Raw genomic sequence first — 11,918 nt, 5'->3', positions numbered from 1 at the left:
AGGGGAATGTGGACAGAGTGTTAGTGTTTATGACGAAGAGGCGTTGGAAATAAATGAGTCTGAAGGTGGGAATGAGCCTGAAAACTCCACCTGATGCTGTCAAGAATGAGTAGAGCTTTATTGTTTGCTTGCGACACCCAAGAAGATACAACCGTTTCGTTCATTTCAAGAACTTTGTGTGGAACGTGTCCATGACCTGCTTACAGCAGCTCTACACAGCAGCTACCGCTATGAGCGATTCTTTATTAACTCGCCTTTTTCTTCCTCAGGAGCTGCGTTTCTATCGACCACATCATTTTGCAATTTGACATTTCAAAAATAAATGTGCTTATTGGAAACATGCCAATTTGGAGAAAAAAACAACAAAAAAACATTTTTCAATAAAAAAGTTGGTGGGTTTTCGTGTGAAATTAGCGTGTTTCGCAAACGGCAATGGAAACATTATTTTTGCATCTCGGGAATCATGAGCAACAACCGGATGTTACAACTAGTGGAAAAGACGAAGAAGAAGGCGGCAGGAAGTGGTTGGAGGATCATGGCGCGGCGTGTTTTTTAATGACTTATTGCGTGAACAGAAAATTCACCTGTGATTTTCATTGGGTTTCTTATTTAATGGAAACACGGCAATTGAGAAATTGTGTTTTTTTTGTTTTGTTTTTTCTGGACAATTGAAGAGTTCTGCGTACATTTGTAATGGAAACGCAGCCACTCTCTCCCTTTATTGACGCATCTCACTTTCCAGAACAAAGCTGAGTTGTTTCTTTGTTGCTCTTTCTATCGACGCCCTGTGCAGCGGAGATCGCTGCTCCTCCGCAGGTTCAGGATCCGATGGCTGAGTCGGATTCAGAGCGGCTGGGTCTACAGAGTCAGGGGGGTCAGACCGTCTCGGGCTTGCTGAGCACACTGCAAGAAGGGGAGAAATCACAGTTATTTTTCACAAGGACAACTGAGCAGACATTGGGACAACTGGAGGAACTTCAATGAATCCAGACTGGATCAAAATTGAATCAACATTTGTCCCATTTTCAGCAGGTGCGGTTCTCTTTCACACTTAACCACGTCAAACGATTCAGTGGCGTTAGATTTCACTGGTTGTAGGATTTCTCTTTAGTCTTCGGTCAAAGACCATGAGCCATTTCTACCGCTAGAGCTAGACTGTCGTGTTTGTAACATTGGAATCGAGCCAAGTCTTACGTTTTTAGACGGACCAGACTTAGCTTTTTTTATTATCTACATCAGAGTTTGATTTTGCACTCACACCTCAACCGACCCGGACCGTCTAGGCAAACAAACTGGAGTTTGACCAAAGCCGGACTAAACGGCAGATGTGAATGCACACTCGCAGAAAAGGAAATAATCTCTTGCTTTTGTTTTAACAAATCCACGCTGTGTTTTAAAGACCCTGAAATCAGCATCGTATAACTCAGAGCAAATTTTCGTGCTTATCTCAGTCGCTCGATTATCGCGCAGAGTAAAAATGTTCTAAATAATCCAGACTAGTCCAGGTGTTTTAGATTCTTTTTCAAACCAGATTCTGAACTTATGAAATGCCAGCTGGATGATTTAAATCTTCACAGGAGGCATACTTCTCTTAACTTTGAAGGTTTTCCTTTGCCAGAGTTTCTCAGTCTTTGTCTCTCTGGACCTTTGGAACGTGTCTCCCCAGGCGTCCGGCTTGTTGATGTGGAACGCTGTTATCTTCAGCAGAGCTTGAAGGTGTCAATTCTGGAGCATGAAATTCTTTCTAGGTCAGCTCTCTTCCGGTCCATGTTGGTGTTAAATTTGCCTCTCTGCGGACAGAGTTGCTGGTTTTCCAGCAGCTCTCAGGTTATAAGCTTCAACCTTGGTGAGTCATTGATATTTCCTAGCCTTTCTGAGCAATTAGCTTTCAGTAAAGATCGTCTGATTAAAACTACCCAAACTTACATGAAGCTTTCTGAATGGCTTTAACAAAGCCTCCCAGGACTGATGAAAACCTGAAAAAACTAGCCAACTTGAATGAAGTGGAGTGGTCAAATATCCAGTCAGATTTATGCAAAAAACCGTTTTAGAGCTACAAAAACATGTACTTTAGCTGAAACTCATCATTATATGTTTATTTATAATCACTCTGAAGAAAACCAGCATCCTGTGCAACATTTCAGATAGAAGTAGAAGGATCAACACTTTTTGACGCTTAATGCATCTGTTTCTGACCGTTACGTCGTCAGCTCCTTACCTGTGTGAGATCTGCTGAGTCGTGCTCTCCCTCTATAAGACTTGGAGAACTCTCCTTCCGCCCGCTGACATTTTAAATAACAGAGAAAGGAAGTAAAGATGCAGCGTAACATCCCCAGAACCAGAACCAAATGTGGAGAAGCAGCATTCAGATTATAAAGCACCAGAAATCTGGAATAAACTCCCAGAAAACTGCAAAACAGCTGAAAAACACAGAATTCCTTTAAATAAAGATTAAAACCTTTTAACATTTGCATTTGAGCCACAATAAATGGATAATTGACCAACATGTTCAATGTGTATTGATAATTTTGATGAAGGGATTTGTCAGAATGTAATGTTAGTTACTTGGTTTCTGTGCGTTGTTTTTATGACTTTTTATTTTTGTGTTTTTGTGGTGTAAAGCACTTTGAACTGCCTTGTTACACATAAACGTGACGATTGATTGTCAAATTCTGATCATTTCTAAATAAATAGCCACCACAAATTCTTTTGAATTAAATCAGCTTGTATTGATGGTCTAAACGGCTTTTCTTAGAAACCTCTCTGGATGTGTTTTTTTCTGGTTACCTGTGGGCAGAGCGTGCTTCTGTTGCAGGTGTGTCTCTCTGGAAGACTCTGATGTCTGTGCAGGGCCGTCTTTGCCGTGACGTCTTGGTGCAAGGTGTGTCTGCTGTAGGCTGGAGTCTGCTGCGGTCAGATTTCACACACTTATTTATTTATTCCCTCTACTGGCTGGAGCAAGGAGGAACCTCAGAGGAGGGTTTGTGATCTACCTTCTTGTTAAAGCTTTGAAGGTTTCTGGACAGAATACGCCTGATGCTGTCCATTTCCTCCGGCAGGAGGGGACGGCCGCCAGGGCGGGGGTCCACTCTGAAAGGAAAGGCGTGAACGTTCATAAGGTGTTTTCTTTCAGGCATAATTGGGGTTTTATGTGAAAATGGGGATGTTTGGTTTCCATTAGATGATATCACCAATTATGGCCATGAATACCATAGTGATTGTACATTTGCCTCATGAGGGTAAAATTTAAACTTGTTCAGTGAAATACTTAAAAACCAGAAAAGTTGTTCAGATGTTAGCAGTTCAAATGTATCCTAATAGGGTCCACAGTGTCAGACCAGGTCAGTTTAAAGAAAAGGCTTGGATCAGTTTTTTTTTCTTCTTTTTTTTTGTTAGATTTTTTTCCTAAATCTTGGTTTACACCAGGATTCCTTAATAGATCATTTTTCCAAACTCCTGTAGGAGTATTGGGTGGGTTCTGCGGTTCTGTCCTCTTACTGCGGTGGCGCCTCTTTGTCCCCCTGCTGCTCCCTCCTCTCCAGCTCCTGGTAGACTCTCAGGATGCTGGATCGAGCCTGGTGACGCTCACCGATAAGGAAACGTCGAAGGTACTTCTTGTTGAACTGCTCAAACCTCACACAAACGCAAACCACAGATGGAAAACGTTCCATGTTATGAATTATTTGCTGCCACCTAGTGGCTGTTTTGCGTCACATGATCAGAAAAAATACCAACTCTCCAGGGTAAAAAAAAAATAGGGGGGGATGAGATAAACTAACCTGTCTTTCCAGTAATGTTGCCCCCAGTAGCCAACCACATCTTCTATTCCTGACAGCAGATGGTCCAAGAGCTAAAAGCAAATGTTTTATCTTCATTTCCATACATCATACTTATTATTAAAATTTGTCTTTGTTCAACCGTTCACACACTCGTCTTAACGTTTGACTAAACATGATTTTCCTGGTCAGTTGACAAGCATTTTGGTTAGTTTAATTAATTTAACTTGAATTATATTGTACTTATTCAAAACAAAGGCAATCTTAAAGTACATTTTAAGACCAAAAATAAGATATATGATAAAATGTTTGTCTCAAGATGCCAAATCAATTTCATAGAGATACTGACTACGCAGAAATCCTTCCTCTTGTGTGAGCAATACATGACAGCATGAATGAACGATTCCTTTTTACCAGGAACAAACATCCAGCCAAATCTTTCTCAGAGTGTAGAGTAGACACACACAACACACAAACGGGTCTAAGAGTACTTTCTGTTAAAGGAAAAGTATGTCATGAAGTCACCGCTAGCAACCGCTATGAGAAAGAAATAGCTAAACACTAAGCTCTGAGTAGTAAAATCTATGAGATGAAGAACATGTAGTGTAGATGGTGGCAACAATAGTATCATTAAGCTTTTGTAGGAGACAGTCAGGGTTAAACGCAGAAAGACAGAGCTTAGTGTTTAGTCAAACAGAACATGAAGCTGTTGTGACTTCCACAAAGAGAGAAAAGTAGAAAGAATTAAGTTAATGGCAGCGAAAAGTACAGATAATCCATAATTTCAGAGTAGTAGGAAATAGTAGCACAATAATAAAAAGGGCTCCTGCATCCCAAATATCCAATAATGTCCAACCCCCAACCGCCTAACCCAAACCCTAAAAGAACTGCTACCTGTTAAAGACAAAGACAGGATAACAAGAGACCCAGTCAGCTGGCCCATGGTAACTCTGGAAGAGCTACAGAGATCTATAGCTCAGGTGGGACAATCTGTTGAAAGGCTGCTATCAGTCATATGTTAAACAAATATTGTCGTTATGGAAAAGTGGCAAGAAGGAAGGCATTGATAAGAAGCCAAAATTAAAGTTTTTGGCAGACATGTAAAATACAAATTGTGTTAGAAACTTATTACTGCCCCACAACCCTGAACAAAATACTCCATGATAAAACAAGGAGACAGCAGCCTCATGCTGTGAGGATGCTTTACGTCAGCTGATACAGATGGAACTGATCAGAACTGATGTGAAGATGGAAGAAGCCAAGTAAGGGAGGGTACTGAAAGGAAACCTGTTAAAGGCAGCAATAGATTTGACTTAGGGAGAAGGTTTTTCTCCGGTTGTTGCAATGAGCTTCAACAGCCAGAGCTGCAATAGAGAGGATTAGTTCAAAGGACATTCATGAGAATCTGAGAATCTGTGTAAGGTGTTAAAATGGCTGCAGATGGAAACTGCAGCTAAGAAGTCTCACCCTGCTGTGGATCTCCTCGCTGACTGTAGGCAGAGCTCTCTTCTTCCTCTTCACGTCCAGCAGCTCCACCAGAGGCTTGATGGTCATCCCCTAATGGGTGGGTAAAAATCTAAAATCACCCCTTCTATTGATTCAGCTGTTATGATACACATTTATTTCTCACCTGCACAAAGACGGTAAAGAGAATGACCACGATGGTGGTTGTGATGAAGAGCCTCTTCTTTGGGAAGTCATCAATGAGGAAGACCAGAGAAAAGCAGATTGCTCCTCTCAGGCCACCGTAGGCGATGATGAACTGGTCTCTGAAGGTCACGGCGTTCCTCCGAAACTTGTTCACAACAGCGGTAAGCAGGAGAACGCCTTACGCATAGGAATGATGGTTGAGCAAGAGACGTTCTTTAAAGACTGAAGTAATTTCATACGTAAGAAATACCTGTGGCCCTCCAGACGAGGCAGAGCAGCAGGGTGGAGCAGACGAAGGGCCAGCTCCACATGTGTATGTCTTGTATGGTGGACACACCGAGGAAGACAAAGATCAAGGTCTCACTCACGCTACTCCACATCTTCAGGAAGTACTGGATGCTGGTGTTGCTGCGCTCTGACACGTTAGCCTCCACGTACTGTTTCATGGTCACGGCACAGGTCACAATGCTGGAGGATTGGGGAAAAACAATACTGATAAATGAAGTTAATATGGCAGGTTCAGGAGCAGGACCAAACCTCAAACTCCCCTCTAGTCACTCGTCTATAACTTCACCTGGCACTCCACTGCCGTAATGCTCTTTCAACACCTGCCCTTACTCACCCTACCTGAGTGGGTGAGTCAGGGCCCCCTCATTACACCCTCATTCCTCAATCCTTTATCCCTTCCTCTATCTTCTGCCCTTGCTCTATCCTTCATTCTTTGATCCATCACCTCATTCCTTGTTTCATCCTTTGGTCCTCCTTCATCCCTTGCTCCATCCCTTCATTTCTTCCTCCATCACCATGTCCCTTGCCTTTCAGCCTCATTCCTTCCCCCAGATTGCCTTCTAACCTCTTTCTGTTTCAGGTTCCATCTTGGGGGTCCTTAACAGGCTCAGGAGAGGATATTTTCTGAAGACTGTACCCCACACTGAGTCTCCATTCATGTCTCTTTACAGATGACTCATCACTCATCCAGTTCATTCAGCCCATCCATCCCTTCCTTCAGCCAATGACCCATCTTTAAAAAAAATCCTTAAATTCACATCATGGTACAGTAGCCTTTAGAAAGGGTTGGGATGACAGACGTCAATACTCACGCCGTGATTCCTGAGAAGTGAAGCATTTCTGAAGTCAGGTAGGACAGGTAGGAATACAGGAAGACAAAGAGAGGAGCGATGACCTGGGCTCTGGAGGTGAACCGTGAGGTGAGAGCTGACACCAAGCCAAAGAACAGTCCCACAAAGAAACCTCCCAAACCCACCACTATCAGCCTGCAACCTCCCACCAGTACATCCAGTCCAGTCACCGAAGGCAGACGCAGAACGGACTCAAAGAGCTTGTAGAGCACCTAAGAGGTGGAGTAGTGCACTTCAGTAGATTCTACAAGTAGAAAAAAAAAACATCTCTGGAAACACCACTGACCACTGTGACAGCGTCGTTGAGCAGCGACTCTCCAAACACCAAGATGTGCAGCTGTTCATTGACGTGCATCTCTTGGAAGACAGACAGCACGGCCACGGGGTCAACGGCAGCGATCAACGAGCCAAACAGCAGGCAGTGGAGCAGAGAGATGTCACCCAGAGAGTCTGGAACCAGCAGGCAAACGCCGTACAGAGACAGGCCAATGCCCAGTACGTTCCATAAGGTTCCCAGCACCGCATACCTGCAGGTGGAGTAACAGGAAGGTCTTCTTCTCTCCTGTTCGTGGCCTTTGCATGTTCGCAAGTTACATCTTGGGTAACATGTTAACAATTTTATTCAAATCTAATCACAAGCATACGTGTATTTTAAAAGAAAACTAAGCAGTCGAGGTACGAACCAGAGGATGGTACCCAGGTTTTCAAAGAACAACCTCCCAGGCAGGAAGTAACCTGCATCTAGAACGATGGGCGGGAGCAGGAAGAGGAAGAACGCGTCGGCACTCAGGGTAGGGGGAGCAGAGTGGCGGACCCCGTAGATCACCCCTCCCACAAGCAGGCCCACCATGATGAGGACGCAACTCTCTGGGACAACAGCTGGGACTCGACCGGACCAGTGGAAACCTGAGAAGATGACACCAAGAGGCGAAAGTCAGATGTGTCAGCAGATTACTCTGACTTTCTATATCACCAATAGCAAAGTTATTGTGTGGTTTAGTTGTAAAATAGCAATAAAACTGTGAAGTTTAAAAAGTTTGATTTACTCAGAGAATTTGTTAAACCACATTTTGACTGATTTGGGCTATCAAGTCACAAGGTCTTATGTGACAGGGTATGTTTTTCTAAAAAAAAAGGTTGGGATAGACTGACTTAAGTTAATCCTATTTATCAGCTCAGTTTATTTTTCAAATTAATAAAAAAAATTCTATCTAGGGAAACCAGGGGACACAGACAGAAGAAAGAAGGAACGCCGGCGATACTCTGGTAAATCTACTCCACCAGATTTATGAGGGAGAATAATTTGTGACTTTTATCAGGTGTGGTCTTTGCAACAAAAAAATGGTCCAAAGACAGAAAGTCTGCCTCTAAATATCTGAAAGTGACAAAGAAACCACATAAATGATTGTTTTTAAGTGGACTAGTTAAATCCAATTGTGACCTGAAACAGGCAACACATTTAGGAGGTAATTTAACATTTTCCATTTCAGATGTGGTTGGTTTGGATAGCTTTCTCCTTCTTGTTTTTACTTTGGTTATTTCCGTCTGGCATTAAAATTTAGATGTAACATTTAAGGGATGAAAACCATAAACGGAGGAAATCTGCCAGGTTCCAAACATGCTTTCTCAGCTTTCTTAGATTCCGCATTTGGCCGTAAACACTGGACTGCTCCTTTCCTCATTTATCTGAAACCTGGAGAGACTCTGGCCTGATTTTACTGCAGTCCTTGACGAATGTTGCGAAATTTTAACAGAATTTCAGTAATTTGGCTGCTTTGGCCAAATTGCCAAAGTTTTTCAGTTATACAATGTTCTGATGACTAATCAATAAATAGATCAAGTTTATTTGCATAGCACACTTCAGGAACAAGGCAGTTCAAAGTCCTTTAAATGCACGCTTGATCAAATACCCAACATTTACCAAAATAATGTTAGACTGTTGTTTCTATGTGAGTTTTAAATGTTTTGTTGTTTAACTGGAATCATTTGGAATGTATGTACAGATGAATTGAAATGATTGGAGATGACATTTGTTGTGAATTGGCACCATACATACAAATCTGCCATATTACGGACATTTGATAATATTCCTCACATTTCACATTTCTCACCCTGAATTTGAGAGAGTTTTTCTTTTTTTTTTCCCCTTCACCCCGTTTTCAACAGTCCGTCACAGAGGCGCTGCTGTCGGCCTTACCCAGCTTAGCCAGTGAGGCCAGCATTATCCACAGCACAATCTCAAAGGGGGCCTGCACATGGTGGTAGTCCAAGCTGAACACCCTCAGGGCACCGGGCAGATCCACAGATGGACCGACGCGGCTGGCGTCGAAGCCCGCCGACGGGGGCCCGTCGTGAGGCTCATCCGGGAGGGTCAAGGCCAAACAGGCCCAGAGATGCTGGGAGAGCAGCAGAGGGAGAGGCCAAAGTACAGCCATCCTGCAGCCATGCTGGAACAACAGGAGAGAGGCAGAGAATAGGACAGGGGTCAGAGAGACAGAGGGCGGGCCAGCGACTCGTGTACTTTCACCAAAACTGCACACGCTAATGTGCACAGGAATCCCTGAGCTGGCAGCGACGTCGGTCCAACAGCTCAGAGCGCAGGTGCTACTGCTGTGTGCACACTCTCTCTGTTTTGTTTCTGTCCCATCGGTGCAGTTTTAACTGTGTTCTCTGCAGTCACAGCCTGTTGATTAGCAAAAGCTTCGCCTGAGTTACAATAGCAAATGATTCAGAGGGATGTTATTTCCCAAAAAAGCCAAAACCCAAACACCGGGATTTCATCCAACAGGGATGGTCTGATGTAGAAATAATTATTTTATTTTATTATTTCATTTTTAAACACGTCCTAGCCAGCAGTCTTAATTTTTGCCACAGTGTCAAGGTGCTGAGATCCAACAAGGGAAGAATTACGATTTCCGTCATGATACTCCACTTGATATTTACTAGAAAAAAAGAAACATTCATTTAAAAGCAGGACAGTGAGATGGAATGTTGCATATTTTTTTTAGCTGTAATTTACAAAAAAGTGGTACATAATTGTGGAGTGGAGAGAAGAGCATTCGGGGTTTTTATTTACAATGACCATAAAATGCTAGCACAGTATTTTGTGGTATTTATTGGGATAACAATAAAAGTGATGATAAGAAAGTATAACTTCTTTTCTAAGCCACTGTGTGCCATTGAAAACATCCCTGCCAGCACAAATTGATGAAAACAGCAACCAAGTGATCTTATGCAGAATTCAAACCGGTTCCTCGTGTTCTCACTGTTCTTTAAAACTAGTTTTGCTCTTGCTTGATTTCCTCCCTCTTGTCCCCCGGGGGGGAAACATTATCTCACTCTTTGTCTTTGAATTTAATTTTTAGATTACCACAGATTTACCTGCCACAATCTCTGGAGAGACGTTGCGCGATTAGACACGTCTAATCCACTAATTACAGGCGAAACCTTGTCGAATCTCTGTTTTCCATCTCTGAGCGCAGTGGAGTAAAGCGCCTCAGGCGTTAACAGTGTAGCTGCATGCTAATGGATCGCCGTCACCTTGACTGCAGAGAACCTGGCTGTGAGGATTTTAGGCTTCGCGGGTTACAAATCTAACTTAAGCAGTCGAATCTGCGGTAAGTCTTGGTATAATTGCTCTCCTGAATGTGCGCCGTGCCTCACGGTCCTCTGCAGGTAGCTTTGATTCAAGCTGGCTGGGTGGAAGTGGAGCCCGCCAGGTTTCAGTGAACACAACTCCCTTTTTTTCTGTAGCTCAGGCTAATCGTGCACCATTCGAGGCTCCAGAGAGATTTAGTTTGATTTCACGAGTCTGAAAAGTGCTTTGCATTCACAATTACAAACCAGCTGATTGGAGCTGTTGGTGTGGTTCAGATTTGAATGTTTCTGATGAGCAGGAAGATACCAGGAGACCCCCAAAAAGCCACTTGGCACTTATGTTGCATCACACAATACAGAGAAAACACACTGAAGTAGAATTAAAAGGAGAGATTTGATTGCTTTACTATTTAGAACCAACTTTTTTACTGGTTTTAATCGGTTTTCAACCTCTTTTTTTATCATTTTTGAACACCCCTGAGTCAACACTGTGAAGTTTGTCTCTACAAGCTTATAATACCTTTTTATAACACAATCAAGTAACTATGGCAAATTCAGTTGTTATAAAAAATACTATTTATATCAAACATTTAAAGAAATGTAACCTTGATATTTAACGCCTTGAAATTGGGCCTCTGTCTCTTTAAGAAGCTTCTGCTCTTTCTGAAACTCCGCCTTAAGGAAGTCATTACAACATGGCTCCTCTATTAACTCTTTAGTGAAGTTTTCAGCAGCGTTGCTCTGAGAAGTAGCTCCAAAATGAGCTCTGCTGGTGTCTGCTGATTGCTGGTGGCTAGTCTGAAGGAGCACTTTAACATGATGAGAAGCAAGTTGATTTTACATCACAGCGCCCCTTTCACTTCTGGAAATTGAGTTTTTCACTAGTTCCTCTTTGTGAGTCAGATTGGGTGGAGATCATCTACTACAGGAATGTCAAACTCATTTTCAATTTATGACATCAAGATCATAAATGTCCTCGAAGGGCCAGTTGACCCAGAGCGCAGCAATAAAACCCATTAAAACTGTTTAAAAAATAGTATTAAATACCTTTTCACTGTAATTTGATGAGGAATCCTTAAACTGAAATAATATGGAACACCTTTTCACATTGATGTAATTTGTCAATTTACAGGTAAAAACTACTTTGATTTGATTGATAAAGCAACATCTGAAGTACACAACAGTTTTTAAAGGTTGTTTTTATGCATTTTCCATAGGAAGCAGTGTCTTTACCAGAAGGCTAATGTGTTGGTAGGGTTGCAGCTAAGCTGTAGTCTTTTTTTTTTTTTTTTTTTACAAATAATGGATTAAACATGTAAACTAATCTTGTTTTACAGCCCAATTTTCTCCTTGAACTACCTCCCTTTACCTGTCCTTGTAAATCTGTTTATTCACTCAATCCTTAACCTCAAAACGGCCCATCTCACACATCTAAACCTCTGAGGCCTCCACAGAAAAGCGGTACTCAAAATGTGATCAAATTACACTCAGGTGGACTTAATTGACTAAATAGTCAACATGTGGAGTCAGTTTAATTGCTCTGGATGTTATCAGAGTAAAACATGCTGTAAAAAAAAAAAGGCACGCTGTACTTTACATGTACTTTTTGAAGTTTGTAATAACAATGTGATAAAACATGTAAACATGAGCTCAGTGTGTTGATCTATGACTGAATTAGTGAGCGGCTCCCTTTATACTTTCTTGTTCTCAACCACAATTTTTCCCCAAATATTAATCTTCTTGGTGTATAAATAAT

The 11,918-nt window shown here is 42.2% G+C and overlaps 1 protein-coding gene across 1 annotated transcript; it reads right to left on the bottom strand.

Moving 5' to 3' along the window:
- Positions 1 to 117: 117 nt before the first annotated feature.
- LOC103470933 (sodium/hydrogen exchanger 2-like) lies at positions 118 to 9,284 on the bottom strand. Its single transcript, XM_017306964.2, has 13 exons — positions 8,763 to 9,284; positions 7,249 to 7,471; positions 6,852 to 7,092; positions 6,527 to 6,777; positions 5,677 to 5,894; positions 5,407 to 5,603; positions 5,244 to 5,333; positions 3,780 to 3,850; positions 3,499 to 3,633; positions 2,994 to 3,090; positions 2,788 to 2,907; positions 2,219 to 2,282; positions 118 to 903 (listed from the first exon to the last, which is right to left on the bottom strand). The coding sequence occupies exons 1-13, from the start codon at positions 8,998 to 9,000 to the stop codon at positions 719 to 721; spliced, it is 2,130 nt and encodes a 709-aa protein (XP_017162453.1). The 5' UTR covers positions 9,001 to 9,284; the 3' UTR covers positions 118 to 718.
- Positions 9,285 to 11,918: the final 2,634 nt, after the last annotated feature.

The sequence above is a fragment of the Poecilia reticulata genome, chromosome 10 (genome assembly GCF_904066995.2).
Source record: "Poecilia reticulata chromosome 10, P_reticulata-male-v2, whole genome shotgun sequence".
In the NCBI taxonomy this organism is placed as follows: Eukaryota; Metazoa; Chordata; class Actinopteri; order Cyprinodontiformes; family Poeciliidae; genus Poecilia; species Poecilia reticulata.
Note: the sequence above shows the minus strand (reverse complement) of the source record. Positions and strands in the feature narration are given on the sequence as shown.

Excerpts from the sequence above, each read along its gene's own strand:
- LOC103470933 (XM_017306964.2), bottom strand. The coding sequence starts at position 9,000 with ATGGCTGTACTTTGGCCTCTCCCTCTGCTGCTCTCCCAGCATCTCTGG. Across the intron at positions 5,334-5,406 it reads TCTTTACCGTCTTTGTGCAG|GGGATGACCATCAAGCCTCT; the intron begins GTGAGAAATAAA and ends CCCACCCATTAG. Across the intron at positions 904-2,218 it reads ACTCAGCAGATCTCACACAG|TGTGCTCAGCAAGCCCGAGA; the intron begins GTAAGGAGCTGA and ends CCCTTCTTGCAG.